Raw genomic sequence first — 20,896 nt, 5'->3', positions numbered from 1 at the left:
TTTGGTAGGACAATCTCAACAATTTCTGCTTAGAAGAAAGCCAATCCATATAATTAAACTGAGGTAACCAGTTCAGTTTTAGTCAACTGACATTTGTATCCAAAACAAATGGAACTGAGGCGGGATACAAACCGCCGCTTTGCGGCGCTCCCCCGCCGCCGCCATTTGCTCCGTGCGGGAGCCGCAGCAGCCAAACCGTGCGACTCCCGCGCGGAGCAAAAAAGAAGCTCCATTTTGGAGCTTCTTTCTGCGGCGCATCTATGACGTCGCGAGGCACCGCAGGCGCATTCGCGACATCATAAGCGCCGCGACACGTCTGGACGCTATGCGTCCAGTACGTAAAGATGGCGGCGCCCATGTGGAAGGGGCGCTGCCATCTTGTACGTACTGTATACGTACTAGGGTTAGGGGGATGCGGAAGCACCGCCCCTTCCTAACCCTAGTACGTATACAGTACATACTATATGGCGGTGTGTATCCCGCCTGAGTTTGTTTTGCAAGTTAGAGGCTGAACAGACCACCCCTAAGGGGCGGATTGCTGCCACATCTTTCGTTTTGGATTGGGGCCATGGCAGCTGCACGCCGCAGCCCCAATCTGGCATTTCCACAGCTCCTTTTTGCGCCGTGGAAAGGGCACTCTAGCCACAGTGGCAGTGGTTTTTCGCTGTCTGGTCAGGTGGGTGGCATGGGGTGGCATTTGGGTGTCCAATGTGCAGACACCACACCCCTACTCTGCCCTGAAGCTGGCTCTTTATGCCAGTCCGTTGAGGCCCTAAGTATGTCTAGGAAAGTGGCCTCAGTCCAAATGATTAAGTCCGCTTAATCCAACTATTCTGGTGTCTATGTTTTAATGTAGCCATTTTCAATAAGCCAGTTGAAGATGCTGGATTAATGTGATAACTACTGTTTATTGCACAATTCAAGTTTCCTAAGACTTCAGCCTTTGTTCGGGAAACAAAAGATTTAAATATTAAAAAAATATCAAAGCTAAGCTTGCTAGAGATGATTTTTTGATCTGTAGAGTAACAAAAATGTGTCCTAGTCTGAAGATGCTTCTCTGAGAACTGAGTCAAAAACAAGTAGCTTAGCTTAAATATACAAATGCATGGGGAGCCTACATCCTAATACTGGTTAATGAAAAGATCCTGTAAAAGAAGAAATCTTTAATCTGACCATTTCTCCAGAGGAAGATATGGGAGGAGGGAGATGATGGTATGACCAGACACAGAGAATCTCTTTTGTGTGAGAGTAAATTCCTAAAAGAAATAAATTCCTAATACTGTGCACTCATTATGATGAAGGCAAAGTTCATCAATGTTGTAGAGGCTATATAACACAGTGTTAAGTGGCTCAAGCACCAAGTGTAAGGTCTGTCAAATGTTTATCCTGAAGACAGGAAAATATCTGATCAACAAAATCTGTTCAGGAGACTCTTCAAGGGATTTCTCACCTGTGGGAGATCACATTTATCAGGCCATGTGGCACTGCAGTTCTGGACCTACACTGTCTAGGAAAGCTAACTAGACTACACAGTTTATGAAACTTGAGGAAAGTAGTACAGATTATCATGTGTATTGAGCAAAGGATCTTGGCAGGAATCAGTTTGATGGTTGGCTCACATTTAATCAAGAATAACCAGAATCCAAAGGTGTGTTCCTATTGGGAGAACTATCTTCCTCTTAGAAATGGACATTTCAACCTTTCTTCCTCCATACCCCTGCAAGTTCTAAGAATCTGCTTCTAAGAGCAAGAAACCCCTTCGGAGCAAGTTTTCAGTGTTGTGGAATGAGGCAGAGGGAAATGGGATGGGAGGAAACTTCAGATAATGTGTTGGATTTAGCACACTGCTTTGTTTCTTGGAATTCCCATATGTGGAATCAGGTGGGAAGTACATGGCCCTCCAGATGGTGGACTGTAGCTCCAGTCAGAACGGCTAACTGTGAGGGGTGATAAATGCTATAGAACAACATCTGAAGAGCCTCATCCATTCTCCATTCTTGCTAAAGGGTGGTTCAAAGTTATTGTATGACTCAGCCAGATGTTTCTGATTAAATTCTATTCACCAACTCACTTGGAAATGGAATTACATTATATTAAATTGATATGTAATTTAGCTGAATATTAGCTATTTATTTGTCATCATTTGAGAGAAGAAGCACCTAGCAGGAGAATTATAAATCCCAGAAACCCTTCTTTTCAGTTAGCTTCATTCTAAAGACATCCATATAACAAGGTCAAAATCCTCTTGGGGCACAAGGTCAACAGAACTCCTCATTGCACCAGTGATTGTACTGTCTCCAAGCCTGTGTACAGAGGTATTCACTATCTCCCTAGTGGAGATATTTTCTTGTGGTACAGAACCAATGTCACTTGTGGTTGATCCCTGGGTGCAGCCTCTGTTCTTGACACACTAATGGATGTTTATGCCAGTGAAGTATTACACTCAATTGGTGCATAGTAGAATAATGGTCCAACTCTTCCTCCTCGCAGCAAAAAGAGCTGAGTCACCCCCATCCCATAACCTTCTCTGAGCATTTGAATAATGGGTTCCAGTGTGGTGGAATGGAGTTTTAAATTAGAACAAGAAGGGCTAAGTTCAAATTCCTAATTAGCCATAAAACTACCTGGGTCATTTCTGGCTAGCCTTGTTTTGATGTGTTTAGGGTAGACTCAAGACATGAGGTGTGATGAATATGCTAATTCCACCCTTCCTCCCTTGCCATCCTAGTTACCCTAGATTGTGCTATGAGCAACCCTCTGCTTAATAGGGTGTAGTGAGGCAGAGGGAGAGAGAGCTAGAGGGGCTAATGGGGACCAGGTGGAGAAGGGGTGGAGGCGGAGCAAGGGGTGGAGTCACGGGAGGAACTAGGAGGAGCCTCAGGGAGCTTAAGAGGAGAGGGGCAGAATTGCGCGGGAGGAGGAAGGAGACGCGGAAGAGGGGGTCGAGAAGTGGCGGCCGGGACAGGGATAGCAGCAGTGACAAGGAGCCCACAGAGAGACGGGGGTCCTGCATCTCTCCAAAGGAGGTCTGGTGGACGAGGACGGGGGCCCCACGAAGAGGTACAGTTAAGAGACCCTCAGGTGGAGGGGAATCTGGCTTATCCCGACGCGGAGTTGTGGAGGCAGCCAGAAAGAGAAAACTTGGAAGGACAGTGGTGGGACTTTAAGGGAGACAGGTGGGAAGCCAGCCCCGTTCCGGGGAAAAGGGAAAAAGCAGAAGTAGAGCCCCTTGAGAAGCACTCGGGTGGCCGGCGGAGCAGCCCAGGAGACCCGGAGGAATTGCGGGCTAAGAACGTGAGCCCTGAAGAAGCTTGAAGGAACAACAAGCGAAGGGCCAGGAAGCTGGACTTGTGTTAGTTTGGGATTGTGGACGTTTGTTTAAGGGAAATTCCCATTAAGGTTTCTGTTTCTATTGCAACTGGCGGTGTAAGTCTGTTGCCCATGTGGAGCTTGTTAGTGTTTGGCACACGTGATCTGCCTATCATGCAACCAGCCCCGCCCACATAGGGAATTCCCATATAATTTAGAACTGATTTTCCATAATTCTAAACAGCACAGAGAGTGTTCTTGGACAGGGAATATTCTTTATTGCAAACCTGAAAAACTTGTAAAGGACTGAAGGGATAGCTAGTGTGTGCTCACTCCTGTTCTCTCTGCTCATCTGTTTACAGAACATTTTTTTCTAATAACCAAACAGGGCTTATCCTCAAATTTACTTTCACAAGGTTATTGTGAAAAAGGAGGTGAGGAAAGAACAAGCTTCTCAGAGGAAAGGCAGGAATAGATAAAAGAGATTGAAAAATGCCTTTCAAACACAGTACAAAGTCAGGTGATTCTGTACCATTAATCAATAAATAGCACCTTTGAAAACCTCATAAAGTGAGCTGTTACTGTCAAGATCAGCTCCTGAGTGAGGCTATGGTGCTTGTCTGCTCAGAGTTTCTAGAGAATACAATCAGGAGAAACAGACTGACTGGAAGTACAACTGGACACTGCTGTAAGGAGAAGTAGGCTTGACAATAAATTTAATATGTTTTCATATATCAATGGGTTTTTGATTCTGAAGTTTTTCTCTAAACATGGTTAACTTTAAATGCAACCTATTGCATTTATCCTTGGCAACAGTAAATATTTCTAAGGAATAAGAAAAAAAAAGATTAATCAGCTATCTGCTACATTAATCTTAATTTTACTGTCAGTTATCAATGAACCATAGAATATTTATGAAATATGCTGTAAACAGCTTGATTATTATTTTACTGTCTTTTAGAGATTATGATGCTGTTATAGGGAACCTAGTATTTTCCAGGATGGCTATAACACCTATACTTATAGGTTAGAAAAGTTATTAAATGATGCACTCTTAAGTAAGCACAGTATTACTGGAAAATATAGCTATCCCTGTGATTCATTCTTCTACATTTTGTAGGTGGAAAAAGTGACCCTGAAGGTGGTTAATATTACCCGATTTTCGAAGTACTTACAGCTCCAACTAATGTCAATATTGGTTATTTATGCAGCAAAACTGCTTGTCAAAATTACCAAGAAATTTTATTGGAGGTCCCTATTACAGTTGCAAAGATGACATCTTTAACGTTTTTATTTTGTTACTATTTCCTTAGCACAGGAAGAAGCAAATTCTGAAAGTTGGTTGGTCTGTCTCACTAACAAACCAAGTAACCTGATTTTGGGAAATGGAGCAAGCCTGTCAGCTATTTTATGATGTTAAATACATTCCATGTTAATATGTTGCTGGTGGTTTTAGGTTCAAATACCCAAACTGTATATGAAGAAATGAAACCAGTATTTAGAAATAAATAAAACAAGGGGGAAAAGATTGTATTGCATGTTTGGCTAAGCTCCAACACAGAAGGTATAAAGCAACTGCATCCATTGTTCAAGAGGTGTGTGTGTGTGTGTGTGTGTGTGTGTGAATCAAATCTTTAAAAGTCAAACACATTTTTTTAAAAAAAACATGATCCTATCCACAGATATATGTAACAGGATATACACTATTTTCTCTTACTTTTCCTGTACTCCATAGTAGAGCAATACTACAGTGTCTTTTAACTAAATATGGTAAGATAATCATGATCTCTTAGCCAAACACTTTGGGATTCATTACAATGAGGGCATTAAAACAATATTTTGTGTATAGGATATTTTGGTATCCTGCATGAGTCCTACAAATACAAAACATTTGTTTTTGTAGAAGATGTTCCTCCTGCCACTTTGTCAGAGTTAGGCTGCAAATATAGAAGTATAGTGTCTAGATCGAGGGAAGTAATAGTGCTACTATATTCTGCTCTGGTCAGGCCCCACCTGGAATATTGTGTCCAGTTCTGGGCACCACAATTCAAAAAGGACATTGAGAAACTGGAGCATGTCCAAAAGAGGGCGATTAAAAGGGTCTGGAAACCATGCCCTATGAGGAACGACTTAGGGAGCTGGGTATGTTTAGCCTGGAGAAAAGAAGGTTAAGAGGTGATATAATAGCCCTGTTTAAGTATTTGAAGGGATGTCATATTGAGGAGGGAGCAAGCTTGTTTTCTGCTGCTCCAGAGACTAGGACCCGGAGCAATGGCTGCAAGCTGCAGGAAAAGAGATTCCACCTCAACATTAGGAGGAACTTCCAGACAGTAAGGGCTGTTCGACAGTGGAACACACTTCCTCGGAGTGTAGTGGAGTCTCCCTCCTTGGAGGTCTTCAAATGGAGGCTGGATGGCCATCTGTTGGGGATGCTTTGATGATTTCCTGCATGGCAGGGGGTTGGACTGGATGGCCCTTGCGGTCTCTTCCAACTCTATGATTCTATGATTCTACGAGTCAATGAACAGAATTCATACAGAAATATATGATCTGATTTATGGGATTATCTTTGATTTATTCATGATTGTCATCCATAATTTGCATAGTATTTGCAACCACGCAAAGGATTTCCCCCTTCAGACCAGAAACTGCACAGATGAAACTTTCTTTGGAGCATTTTTTTATGTCTGAACCCATGAGATCACTTATAAGCATCTAGTATGTCCTGATTCTTCTTGTGCTTTGTCAGTTAAATAAACAATAAATGAGAAGGAACACATGCACTGCACTAATCTGCACCTGCAATTGTACCTGTCTGCATTTGTGTTTTTCTAAAATCTACTGCACTGCACAGGTCCAAACAGAAACTCTCCATAATTATAAGTTGATAAAATATTAAAATTAAGTTTAGCTGGGTTTAACATATCAATCACTTAAACCCTTCAGGTTGATGATGCCTATATTCAACTACAGAAAAATAAGTGTCAGTGATGATTATAGTAACAGAAGGCATGTGTTTTTGAGGTATGAAATGTTTCATGATCATGAAAATCCATTTTGTTTATTGTAAAGAATGCTCCAAATGAATCTATCTACACGACAATGTCTGAAATAAGGGAATGCAAGCTCCTCGTAGGATGGAAAGTGTTAATTATAATAAAGGATAAGTATATTAGCAAAACTCCTATTTCTAAGAATGAATGTTGCCATCCTGAATGAAAAACAAAAAAGTGAAACCATATGACTGAGACATCAATCAAAGCAATGCCTACCAAGTACACGTTTTTAATAAAAACCTAAAAATTAATTCACTGAACCTTTACATAGCTGATCCATGTGATGGACTAACCAAGGCCACTGAATGGCTCCCCAGATCTTTTATGGTAGACTGGACAGATTAAAAAAAATATGGCTAAACTGAAGATCAACTTGTCTAGTAAAAATAAAGCTGCTGATATTTTACATGTATATTCTGATACAGAAATACACATGTGCATATATATGGCATACCTAAATTTACAGATATTGTAGCATAAAGGTCACCGCTTTTCTGCTACCTTAACTGCAAAAACTAGCATTATTAAAGTAACCATACAATATTTTGATGAAATAGCTATACTGCATTTTACATATATCAAAATAGTAAATAGGGTAAAAGACAGACAAAATTATTTATTTGTTATTATTATATTATACTTAAGCATGGTGTGCATGGTGCTAACAGCAGAGCAGTACTAGTAGCAGAAAGTGATGGTGTGTCCAATGTTCTGCATACAGGGCTGAAATGTACTGTTTGACATTCAGAATACACCAGGGGATTGATTTTCAATCATATTGGCAGAGACATTTATCTAAACTCTTCACACATAAGTGAAATGTAGTGTGTGAACATTAAAATGCATACATTTCAAAACTAGGTACATAGCCTCTATTCCTCCCCTCACCCCCAAATGTAAAACTTGTTATTGTCATCCAGATCGCCTCAAATTTTAGGCCCAAAAGCAGTGGTGAAATTACTACTTTGCCAAAATGGTTCTTCCCCATTCAGATGGCAATAGTAGTGTAGTTATACAAAAGCCACAGTTTCAGCAAGATCTAGTCTATTTTGTGAGCAATACGATAAAAGTACCATCAGTCACACAGCAATGTTTGGTTTACATTTCTATAGATAGAATTTAGCAGGCTTCACTCAATTTCATTCATCAGTATACTACACAGATACACATAAGCACAAAAAGCACAAGAAGCAGCCAATACACAATGATTTTGGTGGGGTTTTTTCCTAATGACATTACTGGAGGGGGGGGGGATAATGAGAAAAGGAAGCAAAACTAAACAGATTGCTCCTAGCATTGTTACTTAGCATTACTTAACTGTTACTCTACTATAAACTTACAATTTTCCTCTGTCTTCTTTCTCCTTTAAAAGTATATATAGAAAGCTACAACAGTTCAATATTTTCAAATGGAATTTTTGAATACAGCAGAAGGGGAAAAAAGAAAAAAAAACCACACTACTAACAATAACAAATCCACATATTTAACATCCCCAGGATACATTTTTAGAACTTCATACATACATATACATTTTTAAGACACACATATATGGGTCTTCATGGTGTATTTTCATCTAACAAAGAAAAATGGGAAGCTTACCTGCTTCAGAGAGATCTCTAAGAGAGCTGCTGAGGGCACTCCTCTTAAGCCCCTCTCCAGTGGCATAACTATCGTCAAGGCAGGCTCTGTTCAGGGCCCCACTGCCAGACTCTTTCTTCAGGCTAGAACACTGAGACATGCTTGGCCGTACCACACCTTTCTGCTTCTCCAATTCGGCTGGTGGAGGGGAGGGGAAAGGACAAAAGTCAGTTACATGATGGGAGTCTTACTCCATTATGTATGGTTGAGGATTTGTCACAACACTCTGTAGGCACTTTCAATTTGTGTGGGATACTTTCAGTTTGCTCATCAATAGCTCTAGTGAGAGCAAATGGAAAGCTTTTTGAAAAAGTAAAAATAAAAATAAAGAATGCTTTGCTTGCAAAAAGGTGCCACAACCTAGTGGCTATGGCACACAAACAATCCAAGGGCTTGAGCATAGATAGTGCTCTCTATGAACAGAGTAATCTTTTTTCATTTCAATGCTAGGGAATCTTCAAGGTACTCCCCATCACCACCATCACTGCATTATTTTCAATATTATCTGGCATCCAGAAGCCAACAAACATTTTACCAAGAGAAACATTTTATTTTGCTACTGCACAGTCTGAAAGTACTCAATGTTTGCTTTGTCTTTTCTGGTACTTTTATGTACCTTTCTTTGAGTCTGGTTTATGGTGACTTCTCATAAGACTGTCTTGGCAAAATTTATTCTGAGGAGTCTTGTCATTGCCTTCCTTTGACTATATCCCACAGCATCTGTTATTCCTTAGTGGTCTCCCTTCTAAGTATTAACCAGGACTGACCTTGCTTAACTTCTGAGATCGAAACTTAACTTCTGGATTTGGGGCCTTCAGGGTATCAGTTACTGTTTTTATTTTGTAGGACAGCATGAGAAACTCTCAATCTCTCTCTCTGTTTTGTTTTCAAAAGAAAGAACAGAGAAAAACTTTAAAACAAGCAAATCAATATTATCTGAAAGCTGTATTGACCAAAATATTACTGCTGTGTTTTTCCTGCTGCTTCCCTACAAGCTTATGGAGCTGTGGAAAGCCTCCATATATCACAGGAGGTGAACAGTGGAGACCTTCTTTTCAAATTAGGGGGGGAGTTTTCTACATGACCACATGTAAGCAGCCATACAGAGTTTAAAAGTGGGTTCAGTGACCACATACTGAAATGTGTGCCTGTGATCCCATGTAGCTGTCAAGAAGAAAATGAAATGTTTCAGCAGCTAGTAAAATATTCCTATTATTTAGAAATATGAGAACAAGGGTAGTACAGTGGTTAGAGCATTGCACTAGGAAACTGGGAGACTAGGCTCAAATTCCCACTCAGTCATGGAAACCAGCTTGGACACTTGGACGAGTCACTGTCAGCCTCAGAGAAAGGCAAAGGCAAACACCCTCTTGCCAAGAAAAACTCATACGTTTGACATGACTTGAAGGCACACAACAATTCAGTACACTTGTCCTTCCATATTCACTAGGGTTAGGGACACAGGATCTCCATTAATGTGGAAAAACCACAAATAACAAAAGCACTATGTTTTTACTTGAGATAACACCTTTCTAGGAATCTCTAGATCCTCCAGTGCAAACTCTGTGGTCAACATCTGCCAGACACTGACCACAGAATTGCGCTGGAGGAGCTACAAATGCCTGGTGGAGTGTTCTCTCTAGGTCCTTCACTGTGACTTAGGCAGATGTTGACCACAGAGTTGCACAGGATGACTTTGATATTCCTTGAGAGAACATATTAATAAAATCCGTAAATAATCAAATCCGTAAAAGTCAAAGCCGCAAATGTGGAGTGACAAGTGTAATACATTTCTAAAAATCTTTGAATATAACCTAAATAATTCTTCCTGGCCTAATTTTAATGCAACAGAAAAATCATATGTCAAAATGTATTTACCCACAGTAATTAACTTTAAGTGCTCTACTATATGTACCTTTGTACTTACACTCTATTCTGTGCTTTTCCATTTCTTGCACCTCTGCAATAGACTCCCTCAGATCATCTGTAAATTTCTTTCTATCCTGGGGATTTGGTGCATTGAAATTTATAAGAACTTTTATATCTGCTCCTGGAACAGCCGATGTGAGTCGTATACCATTTGGATAATCTAGGAGGTAATAAAAGGGAAATCTTTATATTTTATTTCATCTCAAACTGTGAAAAGATTCATCTCAGTAAGTCAAAGGTTTCCACTTCCATATTAACATTTCCTTGCTTCCATGTCAAATTAACGTGAGATCTTGTGTCATATTGGATCAGATTTTTTCAAAACAGAATTAAATTTCTAATAAATTTCAATCTTCCCTTCCATTCAACTGTGTAGGGACACAATGTGTGTGTTTCTGTGCATATGTGTATGTGCAGATTTGAGATGAACCTGACATCCTCAGGAACAACACTATGTCATCATAATAGCATAGGAAACTTCTGAGCATAACAACAACAACAACAACAACAAGAAGACAGCTATTATTCATCCAGAAGAGCTGTGGTTGTGGCAGTAATAGGTATGCTGGGGGATAGTTTCTAGGAAGCTTTCATCCCCCTCACTCCTTCAACTGAGTTTAAAATTCCCCTAGATGAACCTCTAGTTCTGCACTAAAAAAATTAAATAGTAAGGTCAAGTTCCATTGGAAGCAAGTCCATCAGTGGAATCAGGAGGCAATGAGTCCTCCTTCTGGACCTGTAGTTACCAATGTGTCCTTAATATCTGCTTCAGAATAATTCCTTCAAAACTAATGTAAAACTTTTATTTATTACCTTTTGTACTTTCAGTATTTTGGGGTGATAAGCACCCCATTACATCACAATATACTTAAAATATAATTAAAGTAATAAAATCTAGATAAAATCTTTTTTAAAACCACACCACAAAACCCTAGAATTCACAAGAAAGCATTCATAAAGCCATTATGCGGTCTTTCTGATCAGGAAAAGGTCACCAGTATCAAATGTAAGGCTTTTTAAGTATTCAAGGACTTTAGGACATTATGCACATAAATGTTTGAACTTGGAAGCAAAGGAAAAACATTTACATGCATAATGTCTCTAGCCCTTTAAAAATGTTGTTTAGAAGCAAACAGTATGTACTTTTCTAGTTATGGATCAATCAACAAATCCCTTCATGGCCATTATGTAAGCACCACCACTGGAGTAAAAAGAATGGTTAAATGCCTTCAAGCTTTTCCCAAGTTTTGAAACAAATAAAGGACCATGAAAAATGAAACAGAGAGCTTCAGTAAGTCGATGAGAAATAATAACAACAAATTCCTGAGATGAATCATGTTCAACAGCTGGCCTTTTTTCCTTTCAGGATGGTCAGGATCGTGAAGGAATATTCAGCTGCACAATGCAAAGACACAGGGGCATGGCATGGTCATAACAAGTGAATAGAACATAAAACCTGCCAACCTGTCAATCAACCAAGAAAGCTTAGCTTGGCAGTTCTGCAGATTTTAATAGAGAAGCTGACAATCCCAAGAATAGTCAAACAAGATGGGTGTGTCTGCATATAACACCTATGTGTGTAGACTGATTTTTCTTTCCAGCAATACTCCTTCACATAATATAGGCTGCTACTCAAGAGGGTCACCAATAGTCAGGAAGCAGGAAAATAATAATAATAATAATAATAATAATAATAATAATAATAATAATAATAATAAATTTTTATTTCTATCTTCCCGCCTCTCCCAATGGATCGAGGCGGGATCACAGCAGAGTTAAAATTACACTTACAATATTGCAACATTAGTTATTGCACAATTAAAACCACAGCTAAAAATATAAGAACATAAGAATATAAAAGCATAGAAACATAAAACATCAATAAATCACGGGGTCAGCTGCTCTTGGTCCATACTAGTGGTCTTCATAGGAGGTTAGGAGGGTATGCGCAGCGAAAGTGCTCTGTCTTTACCGCCTTCTTGAAAGTTTACAAGGATGTGACAAGGCGAGTCTCCTCTGGGAGTCCATTCCATAGTCTAGGGGCAGCTATACTGAATGCCTTTTTGGACGTAGAAACATGTTTGGATGCTGGTATCTCCAACAGGTTCTTCCCACTTGTTCTAAGAGTGCGGGGTGGATTGTATAGGGAGATGTGTTCCCGTAAGTAACCCGGACCCAAGCCATGTAGGGCTTTAAAGGTAATAACCAACACCTTGTATTGTGCCCGGAAGCTAATTGGGAGCCAGTGTAGATCTTTCAAGATAGGTGTTATATGGTCAAGTCTTGGAGCACTAATGACCAACCTGGCTGCTGCATTTTGCACTAATTGAAGCTTCCGAACTTGATACAAGGGTAGCCCCATGTAGAGCGCATTACAGAAATCGAGACGAGAGATTACCAGAGCATGTACTACAGCTTCAAGGTCCCTTTGGTTGAGGTAGGGTCGCAGTTGGCGTATCAACTGAAGTTGGTACCAAACACTTCTGGCCGTCGCATCCACTTGAGATGACAAACGTAGAGACAGATCAAGAAGTACTCCCAAACTGTGAACTTCATCCTTCAGGGGAAGTGTGACCCCATCAAGGAGTGGTGGACAAATTTCCCTCCCCAGAGCTAAGGAACCTATGGCAAGTACCTCCGTTTTCTCTGGATTCAGCTTGAGTTTGTTTTTCCTCATCCAGCCCATTACTGACTCAAGGCAGGGATTCAGAGGGGAGAAGTCATCCTTAGTCACTGTAGCAGTCGGGGACATAGAGAAACATGTTTGGGTATCATCAGCATACTGATAACCCCGCGCCCCATGTCTCCAGATGATCTCTCCCAGCGGTTTCATGTAAATGTTAAATAGCATGGGAGACAGAATGGCACCTTGAGGGACGCCAGATATAAGCTCTTTCCTAGACGAGCAACTGTCCCCCAGCCTCACCATCTGGGACCTGCCTGAGAGATAGGATCAGAGCCACTGGAGTGCAGTGCCCCCTATACCCAACTCCCTCAGGCATTCCAGAAGGATACCATGGTCGATGGTATCGAATGCCACTGAGATGTCCAAGAGCACTAACAGGGTCACACTTCCCCTGTCTGTGCCCAGATGGAGTTCATCGATTAAGGCGACCATGGCCGTCTCCACTCCATATCTCACCCTGAAGCCAGTTTGAAATGGGTCCAGATAATCAGTTTCATCCAAGACAGCCTGGAGTTGGAAGGAGACTGCTCTCTCGGTCACCTTGCCCAAGAATGGTAATAGGGAGACCGGTCTATAATTATTTCTCTCCAGGGGATCTAGGGAGGGCTTTTTTAAAAGCAGTTTGACCGCTTTTAAATAGACAGAAATCCCTTTAAAAGAAGTCACTGAGCACAGAACTTTGCATCTTGACCTGGTCATTCATACACGTATTTTTTTCTCCAACTGACCAGTGAACTGAATTTTATACTGATCACTGTATTATATTAAGAAATAACTTCTTGTAAATTTACCAAACCTAATGTCACTATTCCTATTTCTTCAGCACACTGTGGGGAAACAAACACAGTTTGGCATCTGTATTTATAACCTTCTGAAGCTGTCTATCTGCATGATAAAAGGCAAGAAAAAGAAAATCAATGTATATTGTATATAAAATATAAAACTTAACAGCTGAGTACGTGAATATTTATTTAGCTCAGCTCTCAGGAAAGGATAAGGAAAAGAAGTTAGGAAGACTTTTAAAGGCTTGGATTCAGCAGGGGAAAGCGGTTAGCAAGCACATTTTCATTGTTACTTAGGAACTAAACAGACCTGCTTGAAGCACTAGCGTGGGGGCGGTGTGAGGGTGTGGTGTTTGGATGCCGTCCACTCTGACACCACCTCCATGCTGGCGTCACACCACCTGCCCACCTAGTGAGTGGCATCACAAAGCTCCTTTAGTGCAGCGTTCAGATGACACACACCAAAAGGAGTGCTGGAAAGTGCCGCCATGGCAGCAAGGGCACCTTTTTGCCAGCTCTAAAAGAAGCAGCATTTTACCTTTTCTTTCAGGGCCGGCAAAGCGCTGGATCAGGGCACTGGATCGGACCGGGGCGGATGCCTTGGCCCCAATCCAGCGCTGAAAAGGGCAGCGCAGAGCCGCTCCTTTGGGTGGTCTGTTTTGCCCCTTAGTCTCAAGTGAAAAGCAACTGCCAACTTTCAAGTTTTTAATATGGCTTGTTCTTGTAAAAAAGTGAAAGAATCTATTTTGCCTTTCCCTCATGACCTACGAATGCATTGGAGAGAAATACTTTATTTCTTTTCCTGAAATTTACTGATGTTCAAAATATATTTTACTCTTATCTTGCATTCTCCATTGCCAATCTTTTCCATCACCTTGCCAACTTCTAAATCGAATGCTTTTGGATGCTTTTGCTTTAATTGACACAATTCTCAGAAGGTACGTGATGAATTCTATGGCTTGAAAAAAATGTTGAATGTGACAGCTGCCACATGCAGATATGCTGGGTGGGATGTTTGCAGCTTGCTGCTTCCCTAACAATAGCTCTGCATTACTTTCAAGGAAACTGCTGATGAGGCAGGAGGATTATGAGCACTAGAGGCTGTGCTAAACCAAATGCCCTGCTCCTCTTGATCACCTTTGTATGCTGCTATACAGAATTCCTTCAGAGATCATTATGCTGATATGTACAGTTTTCAACCACATTTTCATGAATATTTCTATCTTTTTTAGAATGTGTGTTTTTTTTAAAGTGCTGTCACTTATCTTATGGAAACCTCTTTACACACTCTAACTTCAAATGTTCATTTTTGGAAGCAAGAACACTCAAGCAGGAGCTTGAATGCCACTCATCACATTCTGCATTGATACGAATAGTTGTTGTTGATTCATCATGATCCAGATCACAAATCTGAGGCCTAAGTAAAACGATGTTAGGAAAATAAAAACAGCAGCAGGAGCAACAAAGTAAAAGAACAGGGATCAAACATGCATCTGCTGATTGCTAGAGGTACAGTCAGGCTTAATAACTGATCTTGACTTCTATGGAAAGCTAAAAATAGACTTACACTGATTCTCAAAAAGAAGGACCTGCATGCCATATAGGGAAAATGACTGTCGAAAACTATATGTGACTGAGTTCTTCTTCTTTTGGAAGATCTTGGTGACCTAAGAATATTAACAGGGAAAAAAAATCAAAGTATTTGCTGTAACTGGGATTTTAGCTTTTCAACAATCCACATTATATATAGCAAACAGTTGCAATATTGCACCAACAGCCATCCTAAAGATTAATTCTGCCTAAAATACCACAAATGCACAGTAAGAAATAAGCCTAAATTAGATACATACTTTTACTAAGATAGAGCCTGCCATCACCCCCTCCCCAACACTTAAGAATGCATATCATCATTCTCTATGGGACATTTTCAATTAGAAATGTCACCAGGCAGTTGCTGCCTATCCTATTGCAATTCCTCCACAGGTTGATCTGTTGGCAAATCTCTTCCCACTAAATGAAAGGCTGCAACCTCCTATCTTTTCCTGAAGGTTTCAGGATGCCTTGGCTCACTTTCTTTAAAGATCAATGTGTTTATTTTTGAGCCAGCACTAGTGTGCATATTTTCCACATACTTTACAGAGAATCAAGGCCATCAAACAGCCAACAGTCTGGATTTCATCTTTCAAAACAAAAAGGCATTGATGCCCACAACCCTGGCTTGCCAGATCAGAGGCAGGAACCATAGTCTACGAGCAACTGTAATTACACGTGCAGGGTCCCACCCACCTAGAAATGGACACACAGAAACTGACTTCTGCATACACAGTGCCTCTAGCTGGATTAAGTTGTCTGCACTTAAGGAAGCCTTTGTTTTTACCTAACAGACTCTCTTTGGTACTGTAATAGGCTATAAAAATATGCCTGTCAGATACATACCACAAGGAGATCATTAAATAAAAATATTTCTCGCTGGTGTAATCCAAGTTTCTGAGGTTTATTTGGATCTGGAACTTCAAAAAGCCTACAGTAGCAAACAAGTCTCCGGTGAGGGAGAGAGAGAACCTACGGGATAGAGGTAAAGTAAAATGCTACCCTCAGTTAATAAAAAAAATTAATTCTAATATTTTACCACAACACAGAAGAAAAAAAAATCAAAATGGTGTGTGTGTGTGTGTATTAGTGAAGTAATCTTTTCATCACTCTTCTCAGCACTGCCTAGGATTTTTCCTTCTTTTATTGTCATGCTTATTTATTGGTATTAACATTTCACTTTACTTTTTGAAATGTTTTGCCCAACATTGGGATCCTTATAGCAAAACCACATTGCAGTCAGAAAGAATGAGCAGTTTTGCAAAAAGAAAAAACCTGCTAGTCATAGAGTAGTAATGCAGCAAATGCATAATGGATCCTGAAATTTCATGTGTGGAACTTGATACTCACAGCAAGGCAGGGAGGATTTTTCTAATTTCCTTCTCCCCCCTCCACTCCAAAATCTGCTCAGGAGGGCTGGATGACCCTCTGGAACAGTGTGTGAGGTGATGCCAGAGGCTGCAGGTGAAACTGCTAAGAACTGCCTCCCCTACTCTGACTACGACCAGTTACTTCCGCTGTACTTCCCGACCCTCTATTAGTTGACCCATGACAGATATGTTATGGAGATTAGGTTACTGTACTTCAGAGTCAATCGTGTTTCACTAAAATAAAGAAGAGATCCTGGACTACACACAATTGTCTGGCCAAATGAAAGAGTGTGAACAACTATGGTAGTTTTCAGAGCAATTACATTTTTATGATATTATTTTTCCTTTACCCTCAAGAGCAGAAAAGTATAAAACAATTTCACTTCCCATGCATTAATTATTAGAGAAAACAAGTTTGTCAGCATCATTTGGACACCAGTTATTAATTTCTAACAGTCGAGACCTCTACAACGATATGCCACAAATATGAAGGAAAACTTCCCAATTGCGACTATGGTGGTGTATATGGGATAAAGGGGCTACAAAAAGGAAAACCTTTTTCTGTACTTTTGTGGTCCCATGAGATCTTGTCGATCAACTATTCTAACTTGAGATTACAGTAACCTACAGCATCCTATCCTGATATGTAACTTCTTATTTAGCGATAAAATAAAGATATTGCTTAATGGACTTCTAAAGTTTTACTCAGATTAGGCTGGGATCTTAATTCTCTTGCCATTAATGATTAAAGGAAATGGAGCTGTTCCAGCTCTCCTTTCCACTGCCCCTTATTGAACAGAATAGGAACTGTGTGTGAGAGAGACAGATGGCAAATTACTTTCCTTCTGCATCGCACAACTTCAGATCCAAACCTACTAATTATAAAAGATGAAAGGCGGAAATCTCCTTTGCAACTGCAGCAAGTTAGTTCAGATTTATAGTTTACTATTCCTGATATTTTTAACCACAGAAAATTCTCAAAGGAAAAGACTTAAATTTTATGCATAACCTTAGGCACTAGGAAAAGAGGAATTCTCATTTCTTCTTTAACATGAATTTTAGATGGTGGACAATTAATTGTTTCTAAAAGTAACTTCATTATTTAATGCTTGAGGTTGCTGAACAACATTATTGAGCAAAGAACCATGAAACTAGAATTTTAATGTTCTATGTAACTAAATATAGTAATGAGGTTTACATGAGAAAAATTTAATATAAATAACTAATAAATAAGTAGAGGCCTGGATGCTCATGCTGAAAGCTCCCACCAAGGTCATGCACTGCAATATTCCAAAGTTTATTGTGTGTGACAATGTGATTATGTTCAGTATGCCACATCTGCCTCCCTTCACATTTAACAGACAATATATAAGAGCACTGCAGCAGCTCAGTATTCTCAGCATGCAACATGTTTGGGTATACGTATATGCATCTGCAGAGTTAAAACTAGTGTGCCAGGTGTGCCCATTGCTGAAGATGTCAAGTTTGGTCACACTGACACATGCCTTAATTACATTCTGTTTGGATAAAAGTAATGTGATGTATATGGGGCTACTATTGAAGAGTGTTCAAAACTGTTCCGCAAAGCTGCAGCCATACTGTTAACCTGGGCTATTAAATGGAGCCTATGACTCCCTCATACAATAGTTCCACTGGACAATAGTGTGTTTCTGGGCACAATGTAGTGCTAGGTTGACCTATGAAGCTTAGATCCAGGCCATTTGATGTAGGAAATTACTTGGGCTCTGAGATCTTTAGGAAAAACCCTTCTCTTATTCCTTCCACTGTCATAGGCATGTGAAAGAGGGCCTTTTTGATGGCTGCTCCTAGTCTGGAATACAATTACTAAAAAGACTGGAATTGTCCACTTCTTGATGTTCTTACATTAACAAGAAAACAAATTTCTATTCCAACAGGCTTTGGGGAATTCTTCTTTTTTAAATGTATTATTTTTTCAACTTTTAAATTAAAATGTTTTGAGGAATTTTCAGTATCATTGATATTTTTGTTACCTTTCAATGATACTTTTATATATTTTCATATATTCTATATTTGTTTTTAAATTTTAAGCTACTTTAATCTTGTGTTACATTTCCATATTAACTGGTTATGTCGGAGATGTAGAAAGTAATGTAGGCAAGAAAGTGTAATGCATTTATTAAATATCTTGAAATGAAATAGTAATAATAGAAAAAATATAAAGGGACATTAAAAGATGTAGGACATACAGATAGAATATGGGCACACGAGGAAGATAAGAAGAGGCAATAGAAACTTAAGAAAAAAATCATGGTTCTCCTGTTATGTCTGAACTAGGCCTCCAAATAATTCTTGAAATATCACACTCAGCATCCCTACACATCAATAAAGCTCAAGGGTTCTTGTAAGGAGAAATGGGGCTATTTATTTATTTTCTTTCCCACCTTTCTCCCTGCACAGGATCCATGGTGATAAACCCATTATTGCCACTATTAATTGTAGGACTGGAATACAAATGTGACAAATGAGTAATGAAATAAATGAGAATGCATATATAGATGATATTCTTTCCCCCCTTAAAGCAATACAGCTTACAAAAAACCCTATAGGGAGAGGTTTGTTTTATCTTAAGAAGGGGAGTGGTTTTTAAAAATACATATTTTTTTAATCTTAAGAGAAGCTCAGCGAAATTGCTCTCAGCAATTAGCTCCACTTACGTTTTTCACATGTATCACCCTTGCATTTAATGTTACTCTATGCTGTCTCTGAATTCCACAAGGAAATACAATCTGACTTCTTTTACATAATGGCAAGACTTGATTAAATCAGTTATTACAGCTGTAAATTAAATATTTAGATTGAAAAAGCACAGCTAAACTGGGACATGAAAGCAGTTTAAAATGTTAAACATCAGAAAGGTTAAGTTCTTAAGCATATCCTGTTAAACTTTGCGTACAGAATGCAAATTAATGTGAAAGGAAATACCTACACAACCAAGTCCATGATGTAGAGATCCAATCTACAGTAGAAAGACACATGCAAGTTCATTAAACTTCAGAGAAACATAGAATTGCATCATATCAAGCAAATACTTCATAGTCTTACCATGACTAAATATCCTACATGATAAGTAACTCTTTCTAAACTCTCTTTTGTGTAATTACATTGTCACCAAACCAAACATACTGTGATGAGAAATGCTAACCCACTCTAAATGATTTTATAATGATGTATATAGTAGGGTGATCTTGCTGCTTTTGTAATTCCACTTTATATGCACATGACAGTTTTATATTACCACCTCCTCTTAGAAGAGCAGTTGTCGGAAAACAAACAACTGAGTATTTCCCCGTTCCATCTGTACAGTCAGAATCATTTTGCATTAAGAAATTCTTAGTAGCCCCATTCATACATTAATTGTTCTATTTCAATCAACATACAGATCAGGGAGAGCCAAAGTGCCCCCTAAAAAAACCTTTTGGTCACCAAATGCCCTCTAGGAGGTATTGTCATTGTTTTTGGACATTTCTGGGCCATTTGTGGCCACGCATAGATATTAAAAAACAACAAAAACAGGAATTGAGCATGTTAGACGGGCCCCAGAACATGGTAAAATTGCCTAGCCAAAAACCCTTAGAACATCAGGCAAGAACTTATTGGAAATAGCAACCCCCAAATATGCTATCACTTCCCAAAGAGCATTCTCAACAATGGCTCTGAGACTTTGGAACAGTCTTCCTGAGGAGATCCGCTTGACGGCTTCGTTAGAAACATTTAGAAAAGCAGTTAAAACCGAGCTTTTTTGTTGAGCATACCCCCCGGATATGAAGGATACGCCCTTGTCTATGTATGATTCCTGCCTTGCTTGTTGATGCTATCGTTACTGTCTGATGTTGATATCTCATTTTTTTTAGCAGTTTTTAACTGAATGTTGAGATACATACTCTGTAATTTTACTTAGTCTGTAACCCTGCTTCGATCCATTGGGAGAGGTGAGGAAACATAAATAAATTTATTATTATTACAAAAAATGATTTAAAAAATAACTCGGTAGGCCAGAGGGCTTCTAAACATAGTAGAAATGCCCTCAATGTTCCCAGAAGCATTAGAGAACAAAAGAAAATTTTGGAATCTTTTTACCCCTGGGAGCCAAGGAATGGCACTGGGAGGCAGATCATAGCCTGCAGGCCTCACTTTGCCCACCTCTGCTCTACACAAACAGGAACTGCATGTCACCTTTTGTAGAGGAAAGTGATAACTGAGTCAGGGCTTGGTGCTCTCCCCTGTTCACTTGCTGATTGAAACTGTGTAGTACTTGAACTTTCTGCCCAACCATGTCAGAATTCTCCTTTGGAGCCTTGCCATATTCTGTTTCTTGCTGCCAACTCTTGTTATTTCAGATTAAACTAGTATGTGGTGTTTGAGAGAGATACATCAGAACCTTTAAATACTTACTATAGAGGAGATGAAACAACACTGCATTGGGTGAAGAGAAAAAAAGATCTCCAGAAAAAGACACTTCTGGAGCAATTATTACCCTCAAAAGTACTAGATGTG

At 39.6% G+C, this 20,896-nt stretch overlaps 1 protein-coding gene across 15 annotated transcripts in view; it reads right to left on the bottom strand.

Moving 5' to 3' along the window:
* IQSEC1 (IQ motif and Sec7 domain ArfGEF 1) overlaps nucleotides 1-20,896 on the bottom strand; it is a 463,906-nt gene that overhangs the window by 8,294 nt on the left and 434,716 nt on the right. For 11 of the 15 annotated variants that reach the window (XM_042449774.1, XM_042449785.1, XM_042449787.1 and 8 more), the window contains 5 exons: nucleotides 19,329-19,358; nucleotides 15,837-15,962; nucleotides 14,968-15,067; nucleotides 9,919-10,092; nucleotides 7,965-8,141 (listed from right to left, as the gene is read on the bottom strand). In XM_042449774.1, the coding sequence (XP_042305708.1) occupies nucleotides 7,965-8,141; nucleotides 9,919-10,092; nucleotides 14,968-15,067; nucleotides 15,837-15,962; nucleotides 19,329-19,358 (607 nt within the window). Of the gene's footprint in view, nucleotides 1-7,964; nucleotides 8,142-8,823; nucleotides 8,880-9,918; nucleotides 10,093-14,967; nucleotides 15,068-15,836; nucleotides 15,963-19,328; nucleotides 19,359-20,896 lie in introns of those variants that run through there. The other 4 variants (XM_042449775.1, XM_042449778.1, XM_042449781.1 and 1 more) reach the window with 2 other exon arrangements.

Source organism: Sceloporus undulatus, chromosome 2 (assembly GCF_019175285.1).
Source record: "Sceloporus undulatus isolate JIND9_A2432 ecotype Alabama chromosome 2, SceUnd_v1.1, whole genome shotgun sequence".
NCBI lineage: Eukaryota > Metazoa > Chordata > Lepidosauria > Squamata > Phrynosomatidae > Sceloporus > Sceloporus undulatus.
Note: the sequence above shows the minus strand (reverse complement) of the source record. Positions and strands in the feature narration are given on the sequence as shown.